This window comes from Cervus elaphus, chromosome 18 (genome assembly GCF_910594005.1).
Source record: "Cervus elaphus chromosome 18, mCerEla1.1, whole genome shotgun sequence".
Lineage (NCBI taxonomy): Eukaryota > Metazoa > Chordata > Mammalia > Artiodactyla > Cervidae > Cervus > Cervus elaphus.
Genome location: NC_057832.1, coordinates 99047216 through 99069152, shown reverse-complemented (window position 1 = coordinate 99069152; position 21937 = coordinate 99047216). Strand labels below are relative to the sequence as shown.

At 60.1% G+C, this 21937-nt stretch overlaps 1 protein-coding gene across 3 annotated transcripts in view; it reads right to left on the bottom strand.

The window, feature by feature from the left end:
* Positions 1–2758: 2758 nt before the first annotated feature.
* FLNC (filamin C) overlaps positions 2759–21937 on the bottom strand; it is a 28141-nt gene continuing 8962 nt past the window's right edge. Inside the window, exons 9-49 of one of the 3 annotated variants that reach the window (XM_043872169.1) lie at positions 21767–21832; positions 20693–20830; positions 20191–20317; positions 19904–20040; positions 19481–19674; positions 19274–19387; positions 18485–18628; positions 18176–18299; positions 17862–18022; positions 17559–17649; positions 17301–17470; positions 16965–17082; positions 16608–16870; positions 15405–16002; positions 14615–14788; positions 14334–14496; positions 13933–14093; positions 12999–13166; positions 12798–12921; positions 12096–12252; positions 11831–12020; positions 11711–11734; positions 11354–11601; positions 10821–10901; positions 10408–10507; positions 9966–10106; positions 9580–9708; positions 9320–9493; positions 8612–8773; positions 8313–8516; positions 7718–7870; positions 7507–7629; positions 7138–7380; positions 6696–6965; positions 6461–6598; positions 6079–6194; positions 5244–5376; positions 4979–5155; positions 4614–4832; positions 3762–3971; positions 2759–3648 (exon numbers count right to left, since the gene is read on the bottom strand). In XM_043872169.1, coding sequence (XP_043728104.1) covers positions 3461–3648; positions 3762–3971; positions 4614–4832; positions 4979–5155; positions 5244–5376; positions 6079–6194; positions 6461–6598; positions 6696–6965; positions 7138–7380; positions 7507–7629; positions 7718–7870; positions 8313–8516; positions 8612–8773; positions 9320–9493; positions 9580–9708; positions 9966–10106; positions 10408–10507; positions 10821–10901; positions 11354–11601; positions 11711–11734; positions 11831–12020; positions 12096–12252; positions 12798–12921; positions 12999–13166; positions 13933–14093; positions 14334–14496; positions 14615–14788; positions 15405–16002; positions 16608–16870; positions 16965–17082; positions 17301–17470; positions 17559–17649; positions 17862–18022; positions 18176–18299; positions 18485–18628; positions 19274–19387; positions 19481–19674; positions 19904–20040; positions 20191–20317; positions 20693–20830; positions 21767–21832 — 6815 coding nt within the window. In that variant the 3' untranslated portion in view covers positions 2759–3460. The remainder of the gene's footprint in view (positions 3649–3761; positions 3972–4613; positions 4833–4978; positions 5156–5243; positions 5377–6078; positions 6195–6460; positions 6599–6695; positions 6966–7137; positions 7381–7506; positions 7630–7717; positions 7871–8312; positions 8517–8611; positions 8774–9319; positions 9494–9579; positions 9709–9965; positions 10107–10407; positions 10508–10820; positions 10902–11353; positions 11602–11710; positions 11735–11830; positions 12021–12095; positions 12253–12797; positions 12922–12998; positions 13167–13932; positions 14094–14333; positions 14497–14614; positions 14789–15404; positions 16003–16607; positions 16871–16964; positions 17083–17300; positions 17471–17558; positions 17650–17861; positions 18023–18175; positions 18300–18484; positions 18629–19273; positions 19388–19480; positions 19675–19903; positions 20041–20190; positions 20318–20692; positions 20831–21766; positions 21833–21937) is intronic. The other 2 variants (XM_043872170.1, XM_043872171.1) reach the window with 2 other exon arrangements.

The window sequence follows — 21937 nt, the reverse complement described above, 5'->3', positions numbered from 1 at the left end:
CTGGACGCCTAAGGAGAGACGGTTTCTGTTCTGCAGGGTAAGGTCCGAGTCTCTGTCGTGTATGTATGCATATAGTTAACAACTAGTGCATATTTGCTCAGTTAATAAAAGGATAGATAAGTTAATGGTGATACTCTTTAGTGAGTAGTGTGTCAATTGCTAAAATGTGAAACGTACGTGGAAGCGCCCATCAGTGTAACTAACCCATGCGAGAAAGGGGGCGCTCAAAGAAGGTCGCTAGCTGGATGAGGCTGGTAGAGATGAGGACAAGAGGGTGTTGCTGGGGAGAGAAACAGCACGTGTGAAGACTTAGGGACTAGAGAGAACCTAGTGCCTTCAAGGAAAGAAAAAGAATTTGGAAGTTATCCTGAGGACAGGGTTATTCTGAAGCCAGTGAAGGATTTTAAGCAAGAGAATGATATGGCCAAATTTATGTACTAGCGATAGGTTGAGACCTGTGCTGTGTGAGGAGGCAGGACTGAAGGAGAAGAAACCATTGTGGGAAGAGAATGATGGTGGGCAGATCCCAGGGAGTGGGAATGGGGAATGTGAGAGTCTGGTGGAGCCAAGAGATACTTAGAGACAAAGCGGACAGAACTGGTATTAGATATGTTTGGGGAGGTAGACAAGATGACTTCCAGGTTTCTGGCCTGTGCAGCTAGATGGACGGGAGTCACATTCCTGAGAGAGTGAACTCTGAGATGAACATGTTGAAGGAGAAAGGTCCCCTCGCTCTCCCTCCCTTCTAACAAACAGGTGTCCTGGCATCTGGCATTTGATCTGCAGATCGAGAGCACTTGAACTGTCCGGATGGTCTGATCTGGTGGTTACATGTGTGATAGGTTCATGATTTGAACATAAGTGGTATGAATCTCAGCTCTGCCACTTAGAGGTATGATTTGGGACTCATCACCAAAATTCCCAGGACCTTGATCTCTTTAGGTAATTATGTGCCCATCTCACAGAGCTGTTAGGATTGAGTGAGGCAGAGTCTCTACATGCTCAGCAGCTGGGACCATGCTACCCCTGAGGTGAGCAGCACTGGATATTCATAAACACACCACCTCACAGGTAGAGGGCAGCAGAAGTTGAGGAGGAGGCCGGCAACCTGGCAGGAAAAACGCTCCCATCTTGGGGCGAGGTGGGAGGGGAGGCAGAGAGTGAGGAAGCATGTGTGTAGAAGCACCTGACTCGGTGCCTGGCACAGAGCTGGCTCTTAATGGCCATGAATGGCTGGGACCTTGAGAAGGGATCTCGCCACAGGCGAGGGAGCTGTGAGAGCACCCATTCATCACACACACCATTCAACCAACCTTTATCAACTGTGGCCATGGAGAGGCTGAGGACACGAGATTTATAAAATACAGTTTCTGTCATCAAGGAACTCTCTCGGGACTGAGGGGAGAGTAAAAATATCACAGGGAGAGGGATGGACTTACAGAAAGAGAGGCCCTGGAGGGGTCTTGAGGAGGAAGAGAAAGACGAGAGGAGCCAGGAGGCAGACATCCTTTGAGTGAAGAGGTGGGGGATGGACGTATTTGGAGCCAGGCCACGTGTGTTGGGTTTTCTTTGGTCAACCCACTGCTACATGCCAAATGTCTGGAATGAGTCTAGAGCGGGGGGGATCAGTTGAGTGAAGCTGCCTTGCCCTGCACTGGCTACTCAGTTGCTTATTTACTCGTTGGTCACACCTGTCTGTATTGGACCTCCTAGGCCAGGGAGTGCAGTCTGGTGGGGCAGGCCCACCCTCAGATTCACTGTTACAGATGAGGGTAGTGGTAATAAATGCAGTCAGAGATGTGCCCCAGGGCAGCACGAGGGCTCGGAGGCAGGTCTGGGAGGATAGGGAGGGGTTCAGGAAAGCTTCCTGTTGGCCAGGAAGGTGAGGAGGGTGGAGAGGCAAGGATGTTCCAGGGCAGAGGCCCAAACTGCAGCACGTGGGTCTGGGAATCTAGAAGTTGTGAAGAGGGTAGGAGGTGGAGGGTGTGGTGAGAAAGGGCATGCCTGCCAGCTTGGCAGGAGGTTTCAATGAATGGGTAGGGAGGCTGGTGTCTGAACCTATGGGCTTTGGGGGCCTCGTTAGAACACGTAGACCAGTCTGGAGAGAAGGGAGCCACAGAAGGGCCTTGGACCAGAGAGGGACACAGTTCCTGTAATGTGACCACCCTCCTCTGGCTGCAGTGTGGTGAGCTGGAAGGGAGCTGCTGGTGGATCAGGAAGGAGGGACCAGTTAGGAGGGAGGCCCTAAGCAAGGTTGGGCTGGAGGGACAGAGGAGACCCTGCTTTGACCCAGGACCTAGCTGGAGTGACAGGTTTCTGGGTTCGTTTGTGGTTCTGCCTGCCTGCTGGTTGAGGAGTATTCCTGCATGAGCCAAGGGTGACTGTTTTTTAAGGTCCTGATTTTGAGAACATCCTTGAGATCCGGCTGAACAGAAACTGGCCTCCTGGTGGTCCCCGGGGCAATCTTCTATAACACTGTGTCCACCTCCCTCTCCCACCCCCAGCTCTCCAGGAATCTGAGGACCAAGCCCACATCCCTGACATGCCCCCCTTTCTTTGGAGCATTCTGTGAACATTCCAGACCTCCCCAAATAGATGGCCCAGAGGGGTGCCTCTCTGCCCCAGGCCCTTCCCCTGGACCTGACTTGGTCCTCCAGGGGACACGCAGCCAGCCTCTGCCTCCCAAGGCCTGGTTCAGGGTCAACAGCCAGAGCTGGCCAGCCAAGGAGAGCACACACACAAGGAACAACCACGCCCCTGCGACAGGCCGCACTTTATTTGGAGTTTTCCGCCTAAACGGCTCCCAGCTGAGCCGCATGACATGTGCAAAAGCCCCCCAGAAAGCTGGGCCTCGCAGTGTGTAAAAAAGGCCCCCCCATGGGGCAGAGCTGTGCAATTATTAAAAAAGAAAGAGAGAGAAATCGTCCCCCAGGAAGCCTGGCTGGGGTCTCAACCGCCCGGAGCCAGGACATGTGTGCAGCTGCCGCTAGGTACACTTTCTCCTCTGACTGTGCTTCGTTTGCCAAGTCGTAACACTCTGGGATTGTGGCCACCAGAGGGGCTGGATGCAGTCCTCAGTGGCTAGGAGGCCCGGCTGGCAGTGCGATTTGAGGGTGACCTCTCTCACACATGCAGACACACCCAAACACGTGCTCCCCCACTGGCCTCAGCCCCACCAGAAAACACAGGGCTTCCCTGGCCCCCCAACCCCCAGTTCACCCTCATGTCACATTTGAGGCGAGGGACACTGCCCTGAAACAGACAAGGCCCTCCAGCCAGAGGGCCTGGCGGGGAGGGGGCAGTGCCGCTCCACACCCTAGGGCAGGTGTTTGTGGTGTCTGCTTCTGCGAGCGTGCATCTGGGTGTGGCCCATTTATGTCTGTGTGTCTGTGTGTCTGTGTGTCTGTGAGTGTGTTTGGCCAGAGGTGGGGGCCGAGGCTGGGGGAGGCACTTCTGGGATTCAGGGCACATTGACTTTGAAGGGGCTTCCGGGGACACTTTCGTCGCCCCACTTGACGATGAGGATGTAGTCCCCTTTCTCCTTGACGGTGTAGGTGACGTTGTACACCCGGTTCCCCATGTGCTTCACATACACCTCCTCACAGGGGGTCTTGGGCCCGTGCACGCCCACCATCATCATATTGGTGCCTGGAGAGAGAGGCAGCGAGGGACAGGCTCACCCCGGCCCTTGGCCCCATGTTCGCGCACACTTGCCCACCCTGGGAGATGGCCCCCTCTCCCCTGCTCCACCCGCTGCCTGCCTGCTTTGCTGCAGTCCACGGTGAAGGAGTTCTTCTGGCCCACAAAGGCCTGGGACAGCCCGGGGCCCCGCGTCACCACCTTGCTGGCATCTGAGGAGAACTTGGGGATGGAGCTGTAGCTGGAACCCCGGCTTGAGGACGACTTGGTCACAGTCTCCACCAGGACCGTGGATGTTTCGTGAAGGCTGTGGCCTCCAGACAGCCGGGGACCTGAGGGGCAGGGTGGGGTTGCCACGAGCTGGGTCAGAGGCCTGCTCTTCCCGAGGCGGTAGGCCCCGTGTGGCAGCCCTGACAGCCCACGTTCCCTTCCTCAGCAGCAGCATCCTAGGAGCAGCAGCCCATTTCACACAGGGCTCTCGGGCAGGCTTATCTCCAGGTCTGGGGCCTCCATGGCTCTGTCCACCCCACCCCCACCCTTCTGGGCTTTGTCTGGGACCCGAAGTCACACGGTAGGTAGAGCCCTGCTTTAAAAAGGAACAGTATCCAACCAATCCTTCACACAGCTTCCAAAAGGAAAATCGGGTAAATGTCTGCTGAGCTATGTCTTCTTGGAAGTCAGAAATGGGGGATGCTAGGAGGGCAGAGTTAAGTGAAAACTTGGGGAGCCACTGCAGGGAAAAGATTAGTCAAGGGATGGACAGTAGAGAGGGATTTGATTTTTTAAAAATGATGTACACAAGTCCACACATAGAAGGTAGAGAATGGCACATTGTGTAAAGCCAGGCCCACTTTATTCTTGGTAACCTGAAACCCTGATGTTTGGGGCCAACTCAGACCCAGATGTGAATGGCCACTGGAGGCAGCCTAGGATGGGCTGGACTGGAGGGACCTCGCCCCACCCAGGACACTCACCTGTGACTTTAGCCTTGAAGGGGCTGCCCACGATGTGCTGGGGGCCACCATACTTGATGGCGATGAGGTAGTTGCCAGGAGCCATGGGAGTGTAAGTGACCACGTGACCCTCAGGACACTCCCGACAGTCCAGCTGCACCTTGGAGGGGCCGTCAATAGTGACAGACAAGGCCCCTGAGCCCGCATTCAGGGTGTTGACGATGAACTCTGATGACACACCTGGGGACCAGAGGCAGCAAGGATGTAGACAAGAAGGGCTTGGGGCCCAGAGCTGGGATGGGCCCAGGCTCCCCGGAGCAGACCTCAGCCAGGACTTGTGGCTCATCAACACTGTCCCACCTCTCTCCCCAGCCCCAGGCACTCACCTGTAGTGCCTCCCTCGAGCCCAGGACCATAGGCCGACACCAAGCCTGGGTCCCCAGCCTGGCTCTGCTCCCCAACTCGGATCTTGAAGGGACTGCCAGGGATGTGGGCACCATTGAACTTGACGTCGATGGAGTGGACGCCGTTCTCATGGGGGATGAAACGGATGGTGTGCTTGTCTGTGGGGGCAGAGGTTGGTGGGTGAGCCTTAGTCTTTTCCCTCCCCTTTCCAGAAGGTCCTAGCCTGGCAGGGACAGGCCAGCTCACCACTGTCCAGTTCGGAGACGTAGCACTCCTCCACGGCACCTGAGGGCGTGTGCACCCTAGCGTCAATCACGCCCCGTGCGCCGTTCAGCTGCACCGCAAAGGACGCCGGCTGGTTCACCTTGAGCCCGGTCTCCTGCAGAGACCACAGAGGGTGCTGCTGGAGGGCTCATGTCTGCAGCCTGGCACCGATCTCCCTTCCTGCCCGGCCTGGAGGCTCCCTCCTCCCACCCCCAGCTGCCCCCTGCCGCCTGGCCCAGCTCAGGGAGGTTCTCAACAAGGCTGCAATGGGAGGCGGAGGCTAGGTCTCTGGCCTTGGCAACCACCTGCTAAGAGGTGGGGCCTCCTGGCTGTGCCGGGCATGGTGGGGGACCAGAGATGATGTGCTCTGTCCTGGTTGGGGCGGTAAAACCCAGATACCGTAAAGCGGGCCTGATAGCAGAGAAACCAGTGCTGGGACAGCACTGTGTGGACTGCGAGAACTCAGTAGCTGGGATGGGAAAAGAGGCGTGTGGGCTAGACTGCCCTGGGGGCACTTGATGGAGAAGGTGGGGCCGCTGGGGAGGCTGGGGGTGGGGGCAGGTCCTGAAGATGAGCCCAGTTCTGGAATGGGGGAGGGGGAGGAGAGATACAATGGCACCTGAGGCTGCTAAGACTAGCCCAAGGGGCAGCTAGTACAGCTAGAGCCCCCTGTTGTCCAAACACTGGGAGAGAGGGGCCATCTGTCTGGACCTTCCAAGGTCACTGCTAAGTCCCTGGTCACATGGGCCTGCCATCCTCTACTCCTGCCCATCTCTCAGGGTGGCAGGAGGGCCCCACCCCACCCCCGGGCACACACCTGGAGGCTGGTGACAGTGAGACGGCGAGCATCATCTGAGAGGGAGGCCACGGGTACCACGAAAGGGCTGTCTGGGATGTGCTCGTCGTTGAACTTGATGGAGACCTCATAGTCACCTGGGGAGAGAAGACCAGTCAGCGCAAGCTCCAGGACAGGGGACAGCACAGGGGGGGAAACGTCCCCACCCTGATCTCAGCCCAGGATGAGCTCCGAGGTCAGGCTCAGCTCTGGAGACACGTATTCCTGGGAGTGTAGGGTGGAGGGAAATGGGGCAGAGAAACTGCAGTGGCCCAGGTGAGGGGTTGGTTTGGGAGCCCCATCTCTTGCTGGGGCAAGCAGAAGCCTGGTCTGGAAAGTCGGGCAGGCCTAGCAAGATGCCCACCTGGCTCCTGGACGACATAGGAGACCCCACACGAGCCATCCTTGCGGTCCTCAAATGCGATCTCTGCCTTGCTGGGGCCCTCCACGGCGATCGATAGGCCCCCGGCACCTGCTTCTCGAGTCCAGATGCTGAACTCGGCTGGAGACGGAAACGGGACAGGGGCAGGTCTTCAGCACCATCGCCCACCCTGCTGGCTATCCTGCCCCCACCCCGTCCCGGCCGCCTGCCCGCTTACCTGGCACGCCGGCCACCCCTCGCTCCAGCCCTGTGCCTCCAGCTCGCACCTTGTGCGCACCGCCTTCACCCAGTGGCCCCACGGTGAACTGAAAGGGGCTGCCTGGCACATGCTGGCCGCGGTACTTGACCGTGACCGTGTGGGGCCCCATCTCCTGGGGCACGAAGCGGACGCTGTACGCGCTGTCCTCCCCCTCCACGATCTCAGCGGCTTCCGTCTTGCCCGATGGGCTGGTCACCTGTGCGGTCATGTCCTGAGAGCTGGCCTCACCTGCAGGGGGCGGGGAGTGTCAGGGCCACACTGGGGCTGCTCCAGGCCCTCGCCCTTCCCTCCCTCCCTCAGTAAACACCCCCTCCTCTGCTCAGACCAGCAGCCTCCCTGGCCAGTCCCGAGGGACAGAAGGCCCACCTCCCTGTGAAGACCCCCGCCCAGTCCTGCTCACCCTCCTGCTGCCGGGTGATGCTGCCAAAAGAGCCCAGGCGCTCCCGGCCCAGGAAGTCCCCGAAGACGGCGGGGAAGGGGTCTCCGCCAACCTGGGTGGACTCCTCCACCCGCACTTCGCGCTTGGTCTCCCCGCCCCGCGTCTTGCTGATTTCCGTGCGCTCTGTGCGGGTGTAGGTGTGGCTGCTGCGGGTGAAGGTGCGTGTCAGGCGCTCCTGGGCGGACACCATCTGGAACCAGTTCCCTGTGGGATACGTGGAGCCGGCGGAGGGGAGGGAGGTGAGAAGTAAGCCAGAAGGACAGAGGCCCCAGGGACGGGCTCTGGGCCCTCCCCGCAGCCCCGCCCCACCAGGCTCTTCCCGTCGCCCACCTGGGATCTTGAGGTTGAGGTCGCAGGTGCTGCCGATGGTGGCGATGGACGGTGCCTGCCTGCGCCGGGTGATGCTTTCCTTCATGCGGCCCTCGCCGGTGACCTTCACCGTGAAGGGGCTTCCTGTAGGAGCGAGAAAGAGCAGGTCAGCCACCTCATGCCACTCGTCTCCGGCCTCCTGGCCCATCCTGGCCACAGCCCAGAGCCTTACCAGGCACGTGCTTGTCGGCGAACTTGATGTTGATGATATAGGTGCCGGGTTCGGTGGGGCAGTAGGTAACTTTGCACGTGCCATCCTCCATGTCCTCGCAGTTGATGTCCACCTTGCTAGGGCCTTCAATACTCAGCCCCAGGCCACCATAACCTAGCGGGAGGCAAGGGACACATCTCCTTCAGTCCCTACTGCCATCTGCTCTCCCCTCCCCAAACCGCAGACTCCACCCAGAACAGACACCCAAGGGGCATTGTAACCACTAAAGAAAGGTGGCTCAGCAGAAGGAGGGGTGAGCCAGGCACTGACCCAGAGGGTTAGGGATAGGTAGTCTGGAAAGTTCTCTAAGGCAGGCCTCTTGGATTTTGGTGAGTGAGGGAGAGACAAACTCAGGATGGCTGAACTTTCTCTTAGACACAGGAGAAGTGTCAGGGGGGCATTTACTCTTCCCAGATGGGCCCCAGAATGGGAATCTCAGCAGACTGGGCCAGGAAGTTCAGGAGGGGAGGGTATGGCCCAGGGGCGCTGGGAAGGAAAGGACTGGTCCCCACCGGAGGCACCAGCTGCAGTGAGGAGTCTCCGGGGCAAGAAGCACCTGCATTACGAGTGTCCACGATGAACTCCGCCACCTGGAACGTGTGTCCCTCGGACAGGCCCTTGCCCCAGACCCGCACCTTGCTAGCATCCCCGATCTCAGACGGTCCCACCAGGATCTTGAAGGGGCTGTTGGTGACGTGCTTGCCGCTCTTGCGCACGCTCACCACGTGCTCCCCAACTTCTTTGGGGGTGAAGGAGATGCCTGTTGCAGGGGGAGGTCAGGCATGAATGGAGCTCGGGGCCTGGCAGTGGTCCTTTCCCAGCTCCCCGGGGCCCCTCCCATGGCACCATGCTCACCGATGTGCCGGTTGGGCAGACGCTTCAGCAGGCAGGGCTCCTCGTTGCCCGAGGGGGCACGGATGCTGGCGGTCAGCTGGCTCAGGTCACTCTCGGTGATCTTCAGGGACACATCCGTGGAGGTGCCCACGTTCAGCTGTGACGTCCTCATCGAGTCATCACCTAGGGGAGAGTTGGTGTGTCAGGCAGGGTGACTCCGGGCAGGCCCTGCCCTCGTGGGGATCAGGAGACCCCCTGGACTCAACAGATCCTTCCCCCCCCCCTCACCCCCCAAACAGGCGCACAGAGACAGGGAGAGCAGTCTCCATGCACATGTTAGGGGCCCAAGATTAGGGCCCCAGTCCTGAATGGGTTAAACCCCTAATTTACATAAATTTAAATTCCGAGTCAGGTAATTTTGTGGAACCAGAAAAGAAAACTGAGTCTAGACCACACAGCCCAGAACCCTTACCTGCTGTGTGTCGCCCCTCCAGGCCTACTGGTTTCCTCACCCATCATCAACATCCTGACTTAAAAGACTACGAGTGTGTTTTCAAAGGGTGGCTGAGTGTTTCTCACTTGCTGTAGAGAACAGCGCACTCCTTACATGTATCCAAAAATGACCTCTTCCACCTCGAGGGCACCCTACCCTAAACACCCCAGAGACCTGAAGGTGCTGGGCTTGCGCAGCCATTGTGTGCTGGGATGTGTGCCCACGCATACACCCACCTGTGATCTTGGCCGTGAAGGGGCTCCCTGGGATGTGCTTGTCATCAAAGCGCACAATGATGCTGTAGTCTCCGGGCGCCGTGGGGAGGTAGGACACGGTGCAGGTGCCATCCTTGTTGTCCTTGCAGGTGATCTCCGCCTTGGACGGGCCCTCCACAGCCAGGGACAGGCCCCCTGTGGGGGCAGGCGGGGCTACGGTCAGAGGTCCTCACCCCTGCACCGGCTGCCCGCCCGCAGCCCCTGCCGGCAGCTCCCCTCACCTTCCCCGGCATCCTTGGTGACAATGGTGAAGGTGGCCGGCTTGTTGACCATGCCATGGCTCAGGCCTGGTCCATAGGCGCTGACGTGGCGGCTGTTGATGGCGTCCACGTAGAACTGCAGGGGGCTCCCTGGGGGTGGTGGGGGAAAGGGGGCTGGGTCAGCAGTGAGGACAGGGGCTGCCTGAGCCCACCTTGGACCCCCACACCTTCCCACAGCCTCCCTGCCAGGCCCTGCATCTGTGCCGACGGGGTCTCCCACCAGGACACCAGCCTTCCCAGGGCTTCACACGTGTCTGCACACAGCACGTGCTCAATAATTATGAGTGAAAGAAGGTCGATGAGGAGGAAGTCACTGTGGGCTCCCCTCAGCCCGGCCCCCGACTCACCGGGGATGTGGTTGCCGTCATACTTGATCCCCATCTGGTGCAGGCCCTTCTCGGTGGGCGCGTACCTCACCGTGATGGTGCCGTCCTTGTTGTCAGTAATGTTGGGCCGGGCGGTCTTCCCAGAGGGCATCCGCACCTCCCCTGCCAGGCAGACACAGGTACATGTGGGACCCCAGTTTCTCCCAGCTCCACCCCCTGCTGTCCCAGGCTCCCCCACCCCCACCCCCAGGTACCAGGAGACAGCCAGGGGGCCTCAGGCTGAATCCTGACCTGGGAGACAGAAGGCTGGAGTCTCAAGTCCCAGCTCTGCTCAGCTTACTGTGTGACCCTGGGGAGCTTACTTCCCCACTCTGGGCCCCAGCTTTCATCTCTTGAGGAGGAGCTGGGCCTGGACACATGGCATCCCTTGGGGCCCTCCTGCCACGGGGCCCTGGGGCAGTACCTGTGAGTTCCCCTTTCTGCACAGTGAAGGGGATGACCAGGTTGAAGGGTCTCAGCATGGACTCCATGGGTTCCGCAGGCACCACCGGCTCCTCTGTGGCCTGTGGTGGGGGAGAGGGAATAGTCACGTGGCTGGGAGAGGTCTGGGGAGCTCGGCCTGAGCCGTGACTGAAGACAGAGAAGATGAGGAAAGAGCGAGATGGTTAATGGTGAAACCAGAGGGCAGGAGAGGCGCGTCAGCTGCAAGAGAAGAGGTGCCGTGCCCAGCTCCGGGATCCGTCTGCCCCGCCTGACTTCCCGCCTGCTCCCCAAGATGGCCCCCAAACCATGCCCCGGCCCTGGCCGCTGAAGAAGAGAAGAGATGAAGGAAGAGGAGGCGGGGGGCGAGTGTGGCCCGGGTGGGAGGGGCAGTACCCAGTGTGTGGGGTAGGCGCTGGGCCGGTGCAGCTGCGGCACATCGGGGGGCTCCTCCACGCGGGGCATGGCCTCACACGCCTGGGAGGCAAGGCACGGGAGAGCACAGGCTGTGACAGGCCAGTCCCCGCCAGCTCGGGTGACCACAAGCTGACTCAGAATGGCCCAGGGACCTGATATCCTGGGCCGCCCCTAGGGCAGGATGGCTATCTCGGGTGCTTTACTCTCCCGAGGGCTTCCCTGTCCTGCAGGGCCACCTGAGGAGATGGACGGGGATAGTGGGCCCGAGGGTCAGAAGGAACACAGCAGGTTCTACCAGAGAGAGCTGACTGATGCCCAGAGGGGCCAGCGGCAGGGCTGTGAGTGCCTCCTGGGTTGGGAGGTTGCCGGGAAAGCACAGGCTCCACCCTGGAGCACTCTGGGCCCAGGATCCATTAGACGTGGGGATGGGTTCTGGGGTTCCTTGCTCCCACTGAGAAGGCCTGGCCCCCCTCCCTTGCCACCCCCAGCTCTGCTGCAGCCGCTGAACTTACCAGCACGTGGAAGGGGCTGTTGGGGATGTGCTCGCCTCCGAAGCGAATGGTGATGACGTACTTGCCAGGCTCGGGCGCCGTGTAGTAGATGTCGAAGGTACCGTCGTGGTTCTCGACCACGTCCACGTCGAGCTCCGCCCCGTCAGGGGTGGACACTGTGCATGTCACCTTCCCCTTGCCTGCTGCCTTGGCGTCCACTGTGATCACCGTCTCCTCCCCAATCTGGATGCGGGGGCCCAGGCAGGCACCTGCCACACAGGAGTGCCTGGTCAGGGGTCCATGGGACCTGTGCCCAGTCCCCCTGCTCAGTTCCCAGCTGCCCCCATCACCTCCGCCCACAGGAAAAAGGACACTCACCTAGGCCGTGGCCTCCAATGGACACTGGAAATAGAGAAAAGCGTAAGCCGCAGTGTTAAGGATGAGCAGGGGTGAGGGATGGGGTGTGTAGGGAGGGGACGGGCAGGGGTGGGTGCCCACCTGTGACCAGGCACTTGCTGGCATCCCCAGTGGGCAGGGCATGGATGCGGAAGGGCGAGTAGGGGATCTCATCGCCGCCATACTTGATGGTGATGGTGTACCGGCCACTCATGTCCGGGAGGTAGGACACGGTGTACGTGCCATCCCCGTTGTCTCGGATGTTGGCCTTCTTGGGCTTACCCTCAGGGTCCTGGGGGAGAAGCGGCAGTCAAGGCCTGCCTGTGCCTAGACCCTGACCTGAGAGGTGGGCAGCACGTGGACTCACCAGGATCTGGACAGTGAGCAAGCCCTCCCCAGCATCCCGGGCGTCGATGGTGAACTCCACGGGCAGGCTGGCTGGGATGCCAGAGGCATTGAGGCCAGGGCCGCTGGCCCGCACCTTGCTGGCATCGTGGGCTGGAAGCACCTTGATCTTGAAGGGACTTGAGAGGCAGAAAGAATAGACAGTTGGCTGAGATTCAGGGGGAGAAGGAATCCCATCTCATTTTGAGCCTGGAGTCCTCCCTACATTAACAAGCAGGGGAGAGGAGTCCTGGCAGGAAGCAGGGACCAGGTCACAGCTTGGGTCTTAGGGGAGGGTCACATAGGTGTGCCCCTGACAAAGCCTGGGCATTTCTTCTCCATTCTCCGGGAAGATGCTGCAGATGGTTTAAAGAGGAGGCTGCGGGAGGCTGCCCTGTCACACCTGTTTGTAGTGACATGGTGCCTTTTCCCAAGGTGCTGATTTTGTAGCTAACTGGCGGGACAGCCCAGCCAGAGGAGAGCTCCTGGGGTTGCGCCACCTCCAGGGTGGAGAAGAAGATGGGCAGGGGGCCCCGAGGAAGAGTGGGATGGGGCAGCAGAGAACAGATGAGGCGTAGACAAGTAGGGGAGTGTTTCCAGGGCCCTGGAGTGGCCCTGTAGCTGTGGCCCTCGTGGGAGCTCCCCAGAGCCCAGCAGAGCACAGAAGCCCCAGGCTGGGCCTCACCTGCGTGGCACCTCCTGGTCGGCGTACTTGACGGCTACTGTGTAGGGCCCGTCCGTGGCTGGGGTGTAGTGGACTGTGTGGGTGCCATCCCCATTGTCACGCACCTCCACAGGCTCGGCCACACCTGGGCAAAGGGAACAGTCAGCAAAGCCTCCTGGCACCCTTTCCGTCTCCTTCCACCCAGCCTCAGACATTCTGTACCTGTGGGGCCCAGCACGGCCACCTGCAGGGGCGCCCGGCCAGCTTGGCTGCAGTCCACTGTGAAGGTCTGGGGTACCCGGGCCCTGACGCCGGCTCCCAGCCCTGGGCCCGAGCACTTCACCTTTCCGGGGTCCACCACGTCCTTCACTGGCACCCGGAATGGACTCCCTGCAAGGAAGAGGGACGTCAGCCCCGGCCCACCTGCCCCAAAGGGTCCCCCCGACTCAGAGGACCCAGGAAGATGAGGCCTCCCCTGCTTTTGAGATGCCCCTGGGAGACCAGACCAAATGTGCAAACACTTAGAAACTTGCTAAGTAAATGTAACAAGGAGAAAAAAAATCAGCTGCAGAAAGCACCTATACTCCAATAAAAATTAATAAAAGTAAAAGTTAAAAACAAAACAAAAACTTGGCTACAGGCTGAGCCTGGGTGAATCCACTTATTTAGGCCACACGCCTGAAAACAGGCCTTCCTAAATTAATAATTTGCTAAAAGAAGTATTTGTAAAAGAAAATGAATTTTTTCCAGCATGAAACTAGATAAGTGGGGCAGGGAGAGTCCCATTTCAGCAAGCCCAGGTAATGTGATAATTGAAGACACCAACCACCCTCAACCCCTGCTGGAGGGCAGGGGTTCCTGGCTTTGCAGACAGAGAGAGAGGGTGTGAGAGGTTGTCCTGGCTGAGCCAGCGACACTGGCTTGGACTGTGAGTGATGGAACCCACGAGATCTGGTGCTCTAGGCAAAAGGGCCGAGACACCAGTGCTGGGCCTCTGGGAATGAACTGTACCCACCGCCCTGCCCCTGCCCTAACCTTGGCACCCGTGCCTGCCTGCTCCTTGTCCCTGCTGCTGGTTTGGGGCTTTCCTCCTCATCCTACTTCCTTCCAGTTTCCCTCCCACTGAGCAGGCCCCCTGCTCCCTCCTGGTGCACACCTGGGATGGGCCGGCCCCCGAAGGTGATGTTGACGTCGTAGTCTCCGGGGGTGAAGGGGATGTACTCCACGGTGCAGCTCCCGTCCTTGTTGTCCTTGCACGACATCTTGGCTTCTGACGGGCCCTCGATGGCTAGGCCTAGGCCCCCGGTGCCGGCTCCCCTACAAAATAACACCCCTATATCAGCACCGCAAGGACCAGTGAGTGGGGATGGAGGAGCAGGTGAAGGGGGGTGCGGGGCCGGTTGAGAAGGGACCAGCGGCGATAGCAGGGAGGTTTGCAGCCTTGACAGGGGATGGGTGGGGATGAGGTCCACACAGGAGGATGAAAGGGGAGGGCAGGTGGCTGGGCTCAGGGAGGCCACAGCATCAGGGCCAAGGTTAGGAAAGGGGTGGGCGTACCTGGTTTCCACGGTGAAGCGGTTAGCCTTGTTGACCAAGCCCCCCTCCAGCCCCGGCCCAAAGGCCCGGACACGGGTGGGGTCACAGCCCTCAGTCACGCCCACGCGGAAGGGGCTCTTGGGCACGGCCACGTCATCGTACAGCACCTCCACCAAGTGCACTCCTGGAAGTCAGCCACACGGCGCAGGTCAGGGCGTGCACGGCCCCTACCACCCGCCCCCCTCTGAAAGCGCTGGGGCCAGATCCCCGCCGTCCTGGCCCAGCCCAGCCCAGCCCCTCACCCTCTTCGTAGGCCGTGTACTGCACGCGGTAGGTGCCGTCCCCATTGTCGGTCACGTAGGTGTCTGTCTTAGCGCCCGAGGGGTTGAGCACGCGAGCCGTCACGTGGTTCCCACCCGTGGCTGTCAGGGATCTCGCGTCCACAGTGAACTCAGTGGTCACTTCACGCAGGACACCTAGGTCCCAGGAGACAAGCGCTCAGCCCTCACACAGCTGCCCACCCCTGCCCTCCCTCCCCAGATCCGAGGCGGCTCCTCCTCTCCACCTGCTACTCCTCAGCCTGGACCATTCCCCAAGCCCAGGCCCTGCTTGCCACAGCCCTTGCCTTCCCTCCCTTCAGCAGATAGTGACATTCTGCTCACCCGAGTCTCCCCACCCGGCTGTGGGCCCCTGGAGCGCGGGGCTGGCTCTTCCAACCCTCTGCATGCCCCACCCTGCCTGGCCCACGGTCTGGCCCCCAGCAGATGGTAACTCAGTCACTGAACTGAGCTGAACCATCTCTGACTCTCGTCACCCTCGACTCCAAAGCCTTCCCTCTGTACCATTGAGTGCAAGATTCTTTGATTTTCAGATCAGCTGATGAAAGTTGAGGATCTCCCAAGGAAAATGGCCATGGGCAGAAGCAATCTTGCCACCCAGACCAAGGCAAAGCTCCACGCCCTGCCCTTGGCTTTGACACTTTCTCAGAGGTAATCTGAGCCCCTGAGATGCCAGTGCTGCCCCCCAAGCCCTCAGCCCCACTTCCCTCTCCTGGATTGGTGACGTGACCAGATCCAGGTTTCTCTCACTCACCGTGCGGCTCCACACCGGGCCCTGAGACCTTGACGCCACTGGTGTCGACCGCGGGCTGCACGTGGACGCGGGTGGGGAACTTGGGTACGGGGTGCCCGCCGTACTTGATGGTAATGGTGTAGGTGCCGGGGAAGGCGGGGCTGTAGGTGATATGGTAGGTGCCGTCCGCGTTGTTGTGGATCAGCACCTCGGCCTTGACGCCGGCATCCGACAGGATCTCGATGGTCAGCTCGGCCTCGCCCGCCTCCGAGCAGTCCACAGTGAAGGTGGCCGCCTCCCCAACCTTGCCACGCTCCAGGCCTGGTCCGCTGGCCCGCACCTTGCTCGGGTCGAACACGGGCCGGATGGTAGCCTTGAAGGGCGAGCCGGGGATGTGCGCTTCGGCAAACAGGATGTTGATGGTGTACTCGCCCGGCTCTGTGGGCAGGTAGCTGACGGCACAGGAGCCATCCCCATTGTCCTGGCACTCGATCTTGGCCTCGCAGGGGCCCTCTACGGTCAGCCCCAGGCCACCGGTGCCCGCTCCCTTGGTGTCGATGGAGAAGGGCGCTGGCGTACCTACCAGCCCACCCTTGAGACCAGGGCCGTAAGCACAGACCTAAAAGAAGGAGCAGGTGTGTGGGTTACCTCGACTGGTCCCATGCCCAACCTTCATGGCTCCCAAATCAGCTAAGCACTTTCAATTGTAGCAGCTCCCATAGGCTGAGTCCTCATCACAATTCTATGTGAGGAAATGCAGGGAGATTAAAAAATGTGTCCCAGCTGACAGACCTGGGGTTGAAGCCCAGGTCAGGTCCAAGGCCAGGCTCTTAATGACTAAGCTGTCTTGATATGAGTTTTTATATATGGAATGGATAAACAACAAGGTCCAACCGTATGGCACAGAGAACTATATTCAATATCCTGTGATAAACTATAATGGAAAAGAGTATTTTTTTTTAATGTATGTATTTGTATGCATGTATAACAATCACGCTGCTACAGCAGTAATTAGTAAAACATTGTAAATCAACTATACTTCAATAAAAATATAAAAAAACAAAAACTAAGCTGTCTCAAAGGCAAGTCCTGCGGTGGGGCACTGCCTCGGCTCTGGGCCCTTGGCTGTGCTCACCCCGGGACATAAGGCCTCTGGCCTTGGCCCCTGTGAACTACCCACCTTCCCTACAAGCCCCCAGCTCCCACCCGCCCCTACTTCCTCACCTTGGAGGGGTCAGGGGGCAGGACGCCCTCCACGGTGAAGGGGCTGCCAGGCACCGGGTGACCATCATAGGTGATGTCCACCTTGTAGGGCCCCTCCTCAGGGGGCATGTAGCGCACTGCCTGGGTCTCAGCTCCACCACCGGGCTCCAGCTTGCAGGGGATGGGTCTTCGGGAGGGCGAGGTCATCCGCACGTCCAGGTGGCCCTGACCGCCAGCCCCTCGTGTGTTCACAGAAAATGCCTGTTCCTGCCCCACAGCCACCTCTGTGTGGAGAGGGAGGGATGCGGTGAGCAGAAATTCCAACCCACCGCCCCCCTCAACCCTCCTCACTGCAGGGGCAGCTCCCGCCCCACTTACTGCTGTTGAGGCCTTGAACCTTGACTTTGCTGAGGTCCAGCGGTGGTGCCACGTTCACCACGAAGGGGCTCTTGGGGACAGGGTCTCCACCATAGGTCACTGTCACCGCCATGTTGCCCTAACGGATACAGCAGGAGGTCAGAACTGAGGGGCTGAGACCCAGCCCGCCATCGGTCCTCGGCCGACGTGGACCAGAGGCTCAGAGACCCACGGCAAGAGAGGATGGGGAGGCAGGAAAGGGGCCAAGACCCCCAACGGGCCCTGTGAGACTGGAAGAAGGAGCCCCACGCCCCCAGTCAGCCAGGATAGGAGGGCCAGGGCAGGGGGTGGACACACCTGCTGCACAGCCGTGTACTTGACAGTGTAGGAGTAGTCATGGTTGTCGATGATCTCAAAGTCTCGCACGGCTTCTCCCTTGGCGGCTCCGGCAAAGTGCACGTCCAGCTTGGCCTTGCCGGCTCCCTTGGTCAGCACCGTGAAGTGAGTGGGCTTCCCAACTTCCACACCTAGAGCGCCCATCCCGAGATGGTGGTGAGGGACTGGCAGCCACCCAGCCCCAGACCCAGCCCAGCCCAGCCCAGCCCAGACAGCTACCTGTGCGGTTCAGCCCAGGGCCCTCTGCCTTGACCTTGCTGGCATCATGGGATGGGTCCACCTTGATATGGAAGGGACTGGCGGGGATCTCCTGGAGGGAGAAAAGGCTTGGTCAGGGTGGACACTGGCAGTGTCTGAAGAGTCTTGTCCCTTTTGCTTCCTCTGAGGCACGTTGTCCACACACAGGAAGTGCTCAGTGAGGGGCAGCAGAATTGTCCCCAAATGACAGCCTCTCAAGCTGCTGGTTGGGAAGGGGTAAGGGGGTGAGGTTAGGGTTGATAACCAAAACCCAAGCACAGGTACCTGGTTGGCAAACAGCACCATGATGGTGTAGCGGCCTGCCCCCGGAGGTGTGTACTTGACTGTGAAGGTGTCGTTGTCATTCTTGATGATGTCAAAGTCGATGTCAGCCTCTGCGGGGCCCACCACACCGGGGGCGCACTTGATGCCAATGCTCACATCGCCTGAAGGGAGGCAGGCACGAGGCCATGAGTTGAGGGGGCTCCACAACCTCCTGCATGTGACCGGTCCCACTCCGGGGAACAGGTGGAGGGCAGCAGCGCCTCCTGCCGGGACACCCCCCGGCCCCGCCCCCCACTCCCTGCTCCTGGATGCACCTTGCCCCGCTTCGCTGCAGTCCACTGTGAAGTAGGTGGGCTCATTAGCCTTGAGGCCTGTCTTCTCCACGCCGGGGCCATACACCTTCACCCGCTCAGGGTGGCTGCCCTCTCCCACGTTTACCTGTGGGGAGGAGTCAACGGTCAGCGTGGGACCCCCTCCCTCAAGGTCTGTCCCCCCCCTTCACAGGGGCCATGAGGTGGGGAGCAGGGACAGGGCCCAGGGACAGCCAACATTCCCCGCTTGGGGCTCCACCCTCCCTCTGGGGTTGCTGGCAGGGGGCACCGGGCAGGGCTTGGAGGACACACCCGGAAGGGGCTCTTGGGGACGTTGACGCCTCCCCAGGAGACGATGATGGTGTGCTTAATGGGCTTGGTGGGCACGTAGGAGCAGCGGAAGGTGCCGTCGCCATTGGGGATGACCTTGATGTCGATGGGGCATCCGTCGGCATCCTGTGGGCATCACCCAAAGCAAGGTTCTTAGAGCACCCCGGCCATCTCAGAGCATCCTGGCTGTCTCAGAGCGCCCGCGCCTGCTGCTGGGCTGCTTGCCCACCATCAAAGCCCCTCCCCGCAAACAGATCACAGACCTCCAACCACGTGAGCCTAGTGCCACGAGTTCTGGTGGCCAGGCCACACCCTGGAGAGCTGAGGAACCAGGTTTGAGGTCATCTGTATGGCCTGGTCTCTGATCCTAGGTCTCCGAAGTGTGTTGTTAGGGGAAAAGGCTCAGCTAAACCAATGTTCTTAAAACTGAATAAACAAACTTTCAAGAAAGAAACATCCTCCTGGACCAAAGGACATATTCATTAACCTCTAGGGGTCAAAGGACACCATTTTGAGAAAGTCACCTGGAAACCAGTATCTTAACCCAACCATCTTTAAATTGCAAATGATTAGCATAAAAATATATGTTTGGTAAAATGTTTTTTAAGATTATCATTAATAAGAAAACACAAAACTTTAGACTTCCCATAGTTCAAATGGATTCATGAGAATCAGTCCTGTGATGCCTTGAGGCCCTTTTCTCTAACCTACCCTACCCTCCCAGGGTCCCCCCATGGCAGCGAGGGGCAGAAAGATGGGGCAACACCCTGCCTGGGCGTAGAGCTTCAGGTCTCCCTTGCCAGCAGCCCGGGCATCGATGGTGAACTCCGCTGGCTTGTCCACGATGCAGCCGGTGGGCTCCAGGCCAGGCCCAAAGGCCTTCACCTGTGAAGGGGCAAGAGTGGAGGGCTGGGTTGGGGACCGGAGGAGGGTCTGTTCACCCTGTTGCAGGCCGGGGTGCGGGAGCTGGGGACACACCTTGTCCGGGAAGCAGTCGGGTGGAGCTGGCTGGATGTGGGCGATGAAGGGCGAGTCCCGAATGTCCTCGTCGTCACAGATCACGTGCACTGCATACTCGCCGGGCTCTGTGGGCCAGTACCGCACATCGCAGGAGCCGTCTCCCTTGTCATCACACTCGATCTTGGCCTGTGAAGGCCCCTCAATGGAGAAGCCTGGGTGAGAGGAGGGGAGGGTCAGGGGGTACCAGAAGCGACTTGGACACCCAGGCAGGTCCCCCATCACTCTCCCAGCATCACCACTCCAGCCATCCCCATTCCAGTGCCTCTCATCTCAACACTGGCCCAAATTCCTGCCTCCTGCCCCTCCCCGCCGTCACTCCCCAGTGTCCTTCCATCACACCACTCCCCAGAATTCCCATCAGCTACCACCTCGGCCACTTACCCAGTGTCCCCACCTCTGTGCCAATGGCCTCCACCACAAAGTCGGCTGACTTGCCCACCTGGCCAGTTTCCAAACCGGGACCCCAGGCCCGGACCTTCTGCATGCCTGCCTCTGGGCTCACCTGCACCTCAAAGGGGCTGGGCAAAGAGGGAGCTGGTGTCAGCGCCCCAAGGTTCCCCCATCAGAGGTACCCCTCTGCCCTTCACTCGGAGCCCCAGGCAGCCTGCCTCTCTCCGCCCACCCTGTGAGGGCCCAGGCTGGAAGGCTCAGGCCTGCGTGCTGCTCACCTGCGGGGAATGGCGTAGCCGCCCCATGTGATGGTCACCACGTACTTCCCAGGCACCACGGGGTAGTACTCACACTCGAACACGCCATCCCCGGCCTCCCGCACCTTCACTGGTTCCTCTGTGCCTTCTGAGATGTGGGAAGTGGAGGGATCAATGATCTGTGCGTCTCAGCACCTCAGTCCCCTCAAGGACCCTGGGGACTGGGCTGTGGGACATTCCCTGGCTGAGGACAGCGCTGCGAGCAGGCACCGTGGAGCAGGCACCGGGTAACAGGCACCGGGTAACAGCCTCATGCAGCCTTTCCAGCTTGCAGCCTGGGAGACTGAGCCAGGCGGGGCGGTTCACCTGAGGTCCCACAAAGTCTCTGGTCAGTGTCTTTTTGGAGCCCTTCCCCCCAGGGGAGTGCATGGTGCTGTCCTTGCCCTCAGGGGGTCAGAAGCACTGGTTGCCTTTCCTCCCAGCTCCCCGACCCCCCACCACAGCCCTGGGCCCTGGTACTCACTAGGTCCCTTGACTGTGACCTTGAGCTCCCCACTGCCAGCGCCCTTGGTGAACACCTTGAAGTCAGCCACTTCTTTGACACGCACACCCTTGGGCTGCAGACCCCGCCCAGAAGCGCGGCAGGCATTGGGGTTACAGGCTGGGAGGAAGAGGAGAGATGAGGTTGGGGGGTGCTGAGGGGCCCTAGACAGAGCCTCAGCCCTTACCACTCGTCCCTACCTCACTGTGCGCAGTCTTCCTGACCGACCGCCCCCACCCCCGTCCCCTTCCCCCAGGCACAGGCCGTGGCCTCATGCAGCCCTCCCCTGTGCTCCCTGGCGCCCCCGACACAACTGAGAGCCATGCTGGACAGGGAGTGGCCGCAGCGCCCCCAGCCCCTGTCCCCAGGCTGGTTACAAGAAACCCTTCCCTCGGGGCTCCTCCGAGTCAGGGTCGGGTGGGACAAAGGCCGGGCGGAGCCCAGAGCTCAGACAGACCGGAGGGGCCTTTCCTCCACCCCACAGCCATCCACCTAGAGCCCTCTGAGCCTGCTCGGAGCTACCACAGCAGCTTCAGGAACCGAGTCATGCCACAAAACACTCAGCCACACCATGGAACGAGGGACGGTCGTGTGATGAGAAGCCTGCCACAGGTCACAGGCAATGCATGAAGGTCAGCCTGCTGCGGGACGCTGCCGGTGGCAACAACATTGCTGCTGAACACAGACCATAGGACAGGGATCTCAGCCCGCCACGGGACACATAAAATGGCACGGAACCCATGGGGTGCCAAACAGGCGACGGTGTATCATCCACCCAGGCCTGCCCCGGAACACAGACAAACGGCACAGCGTCCGGGGACTGCCACAGAACAGGCGACGGCACGGAACCCAGACCCTTCTCACAGAAATCACCAGGCAAGTCCCGAGAGACTAGAGCTGCCACAGAACAGAGGCAAAGACGTGGAACCTGGGGCCTGTCACAGAATGCCACGGAAGGGGGCGGCGAGTCCACCCCGCTCAGGCCATGCCACACAGCACAGGTGAGGCCAGTCAGCCGTGGCCATGCCCGGCCCGCCTCTGCTGGCGTGTACTAACGTGGCACCACTCTCTTGGCCTGGTGGACGATGGGCACGGAGGGGGTGGGCGGTGGCGGCCGGGGCGCTGAGTGGCGGAGAGAGAACCGGGTGGGGGAGTCACTGCCTGAGAGCCTGGTGTGCAGGTGCGCCCGTAAACATGCCCTTCCACCCACAAGGTCCGCTCGCTTGC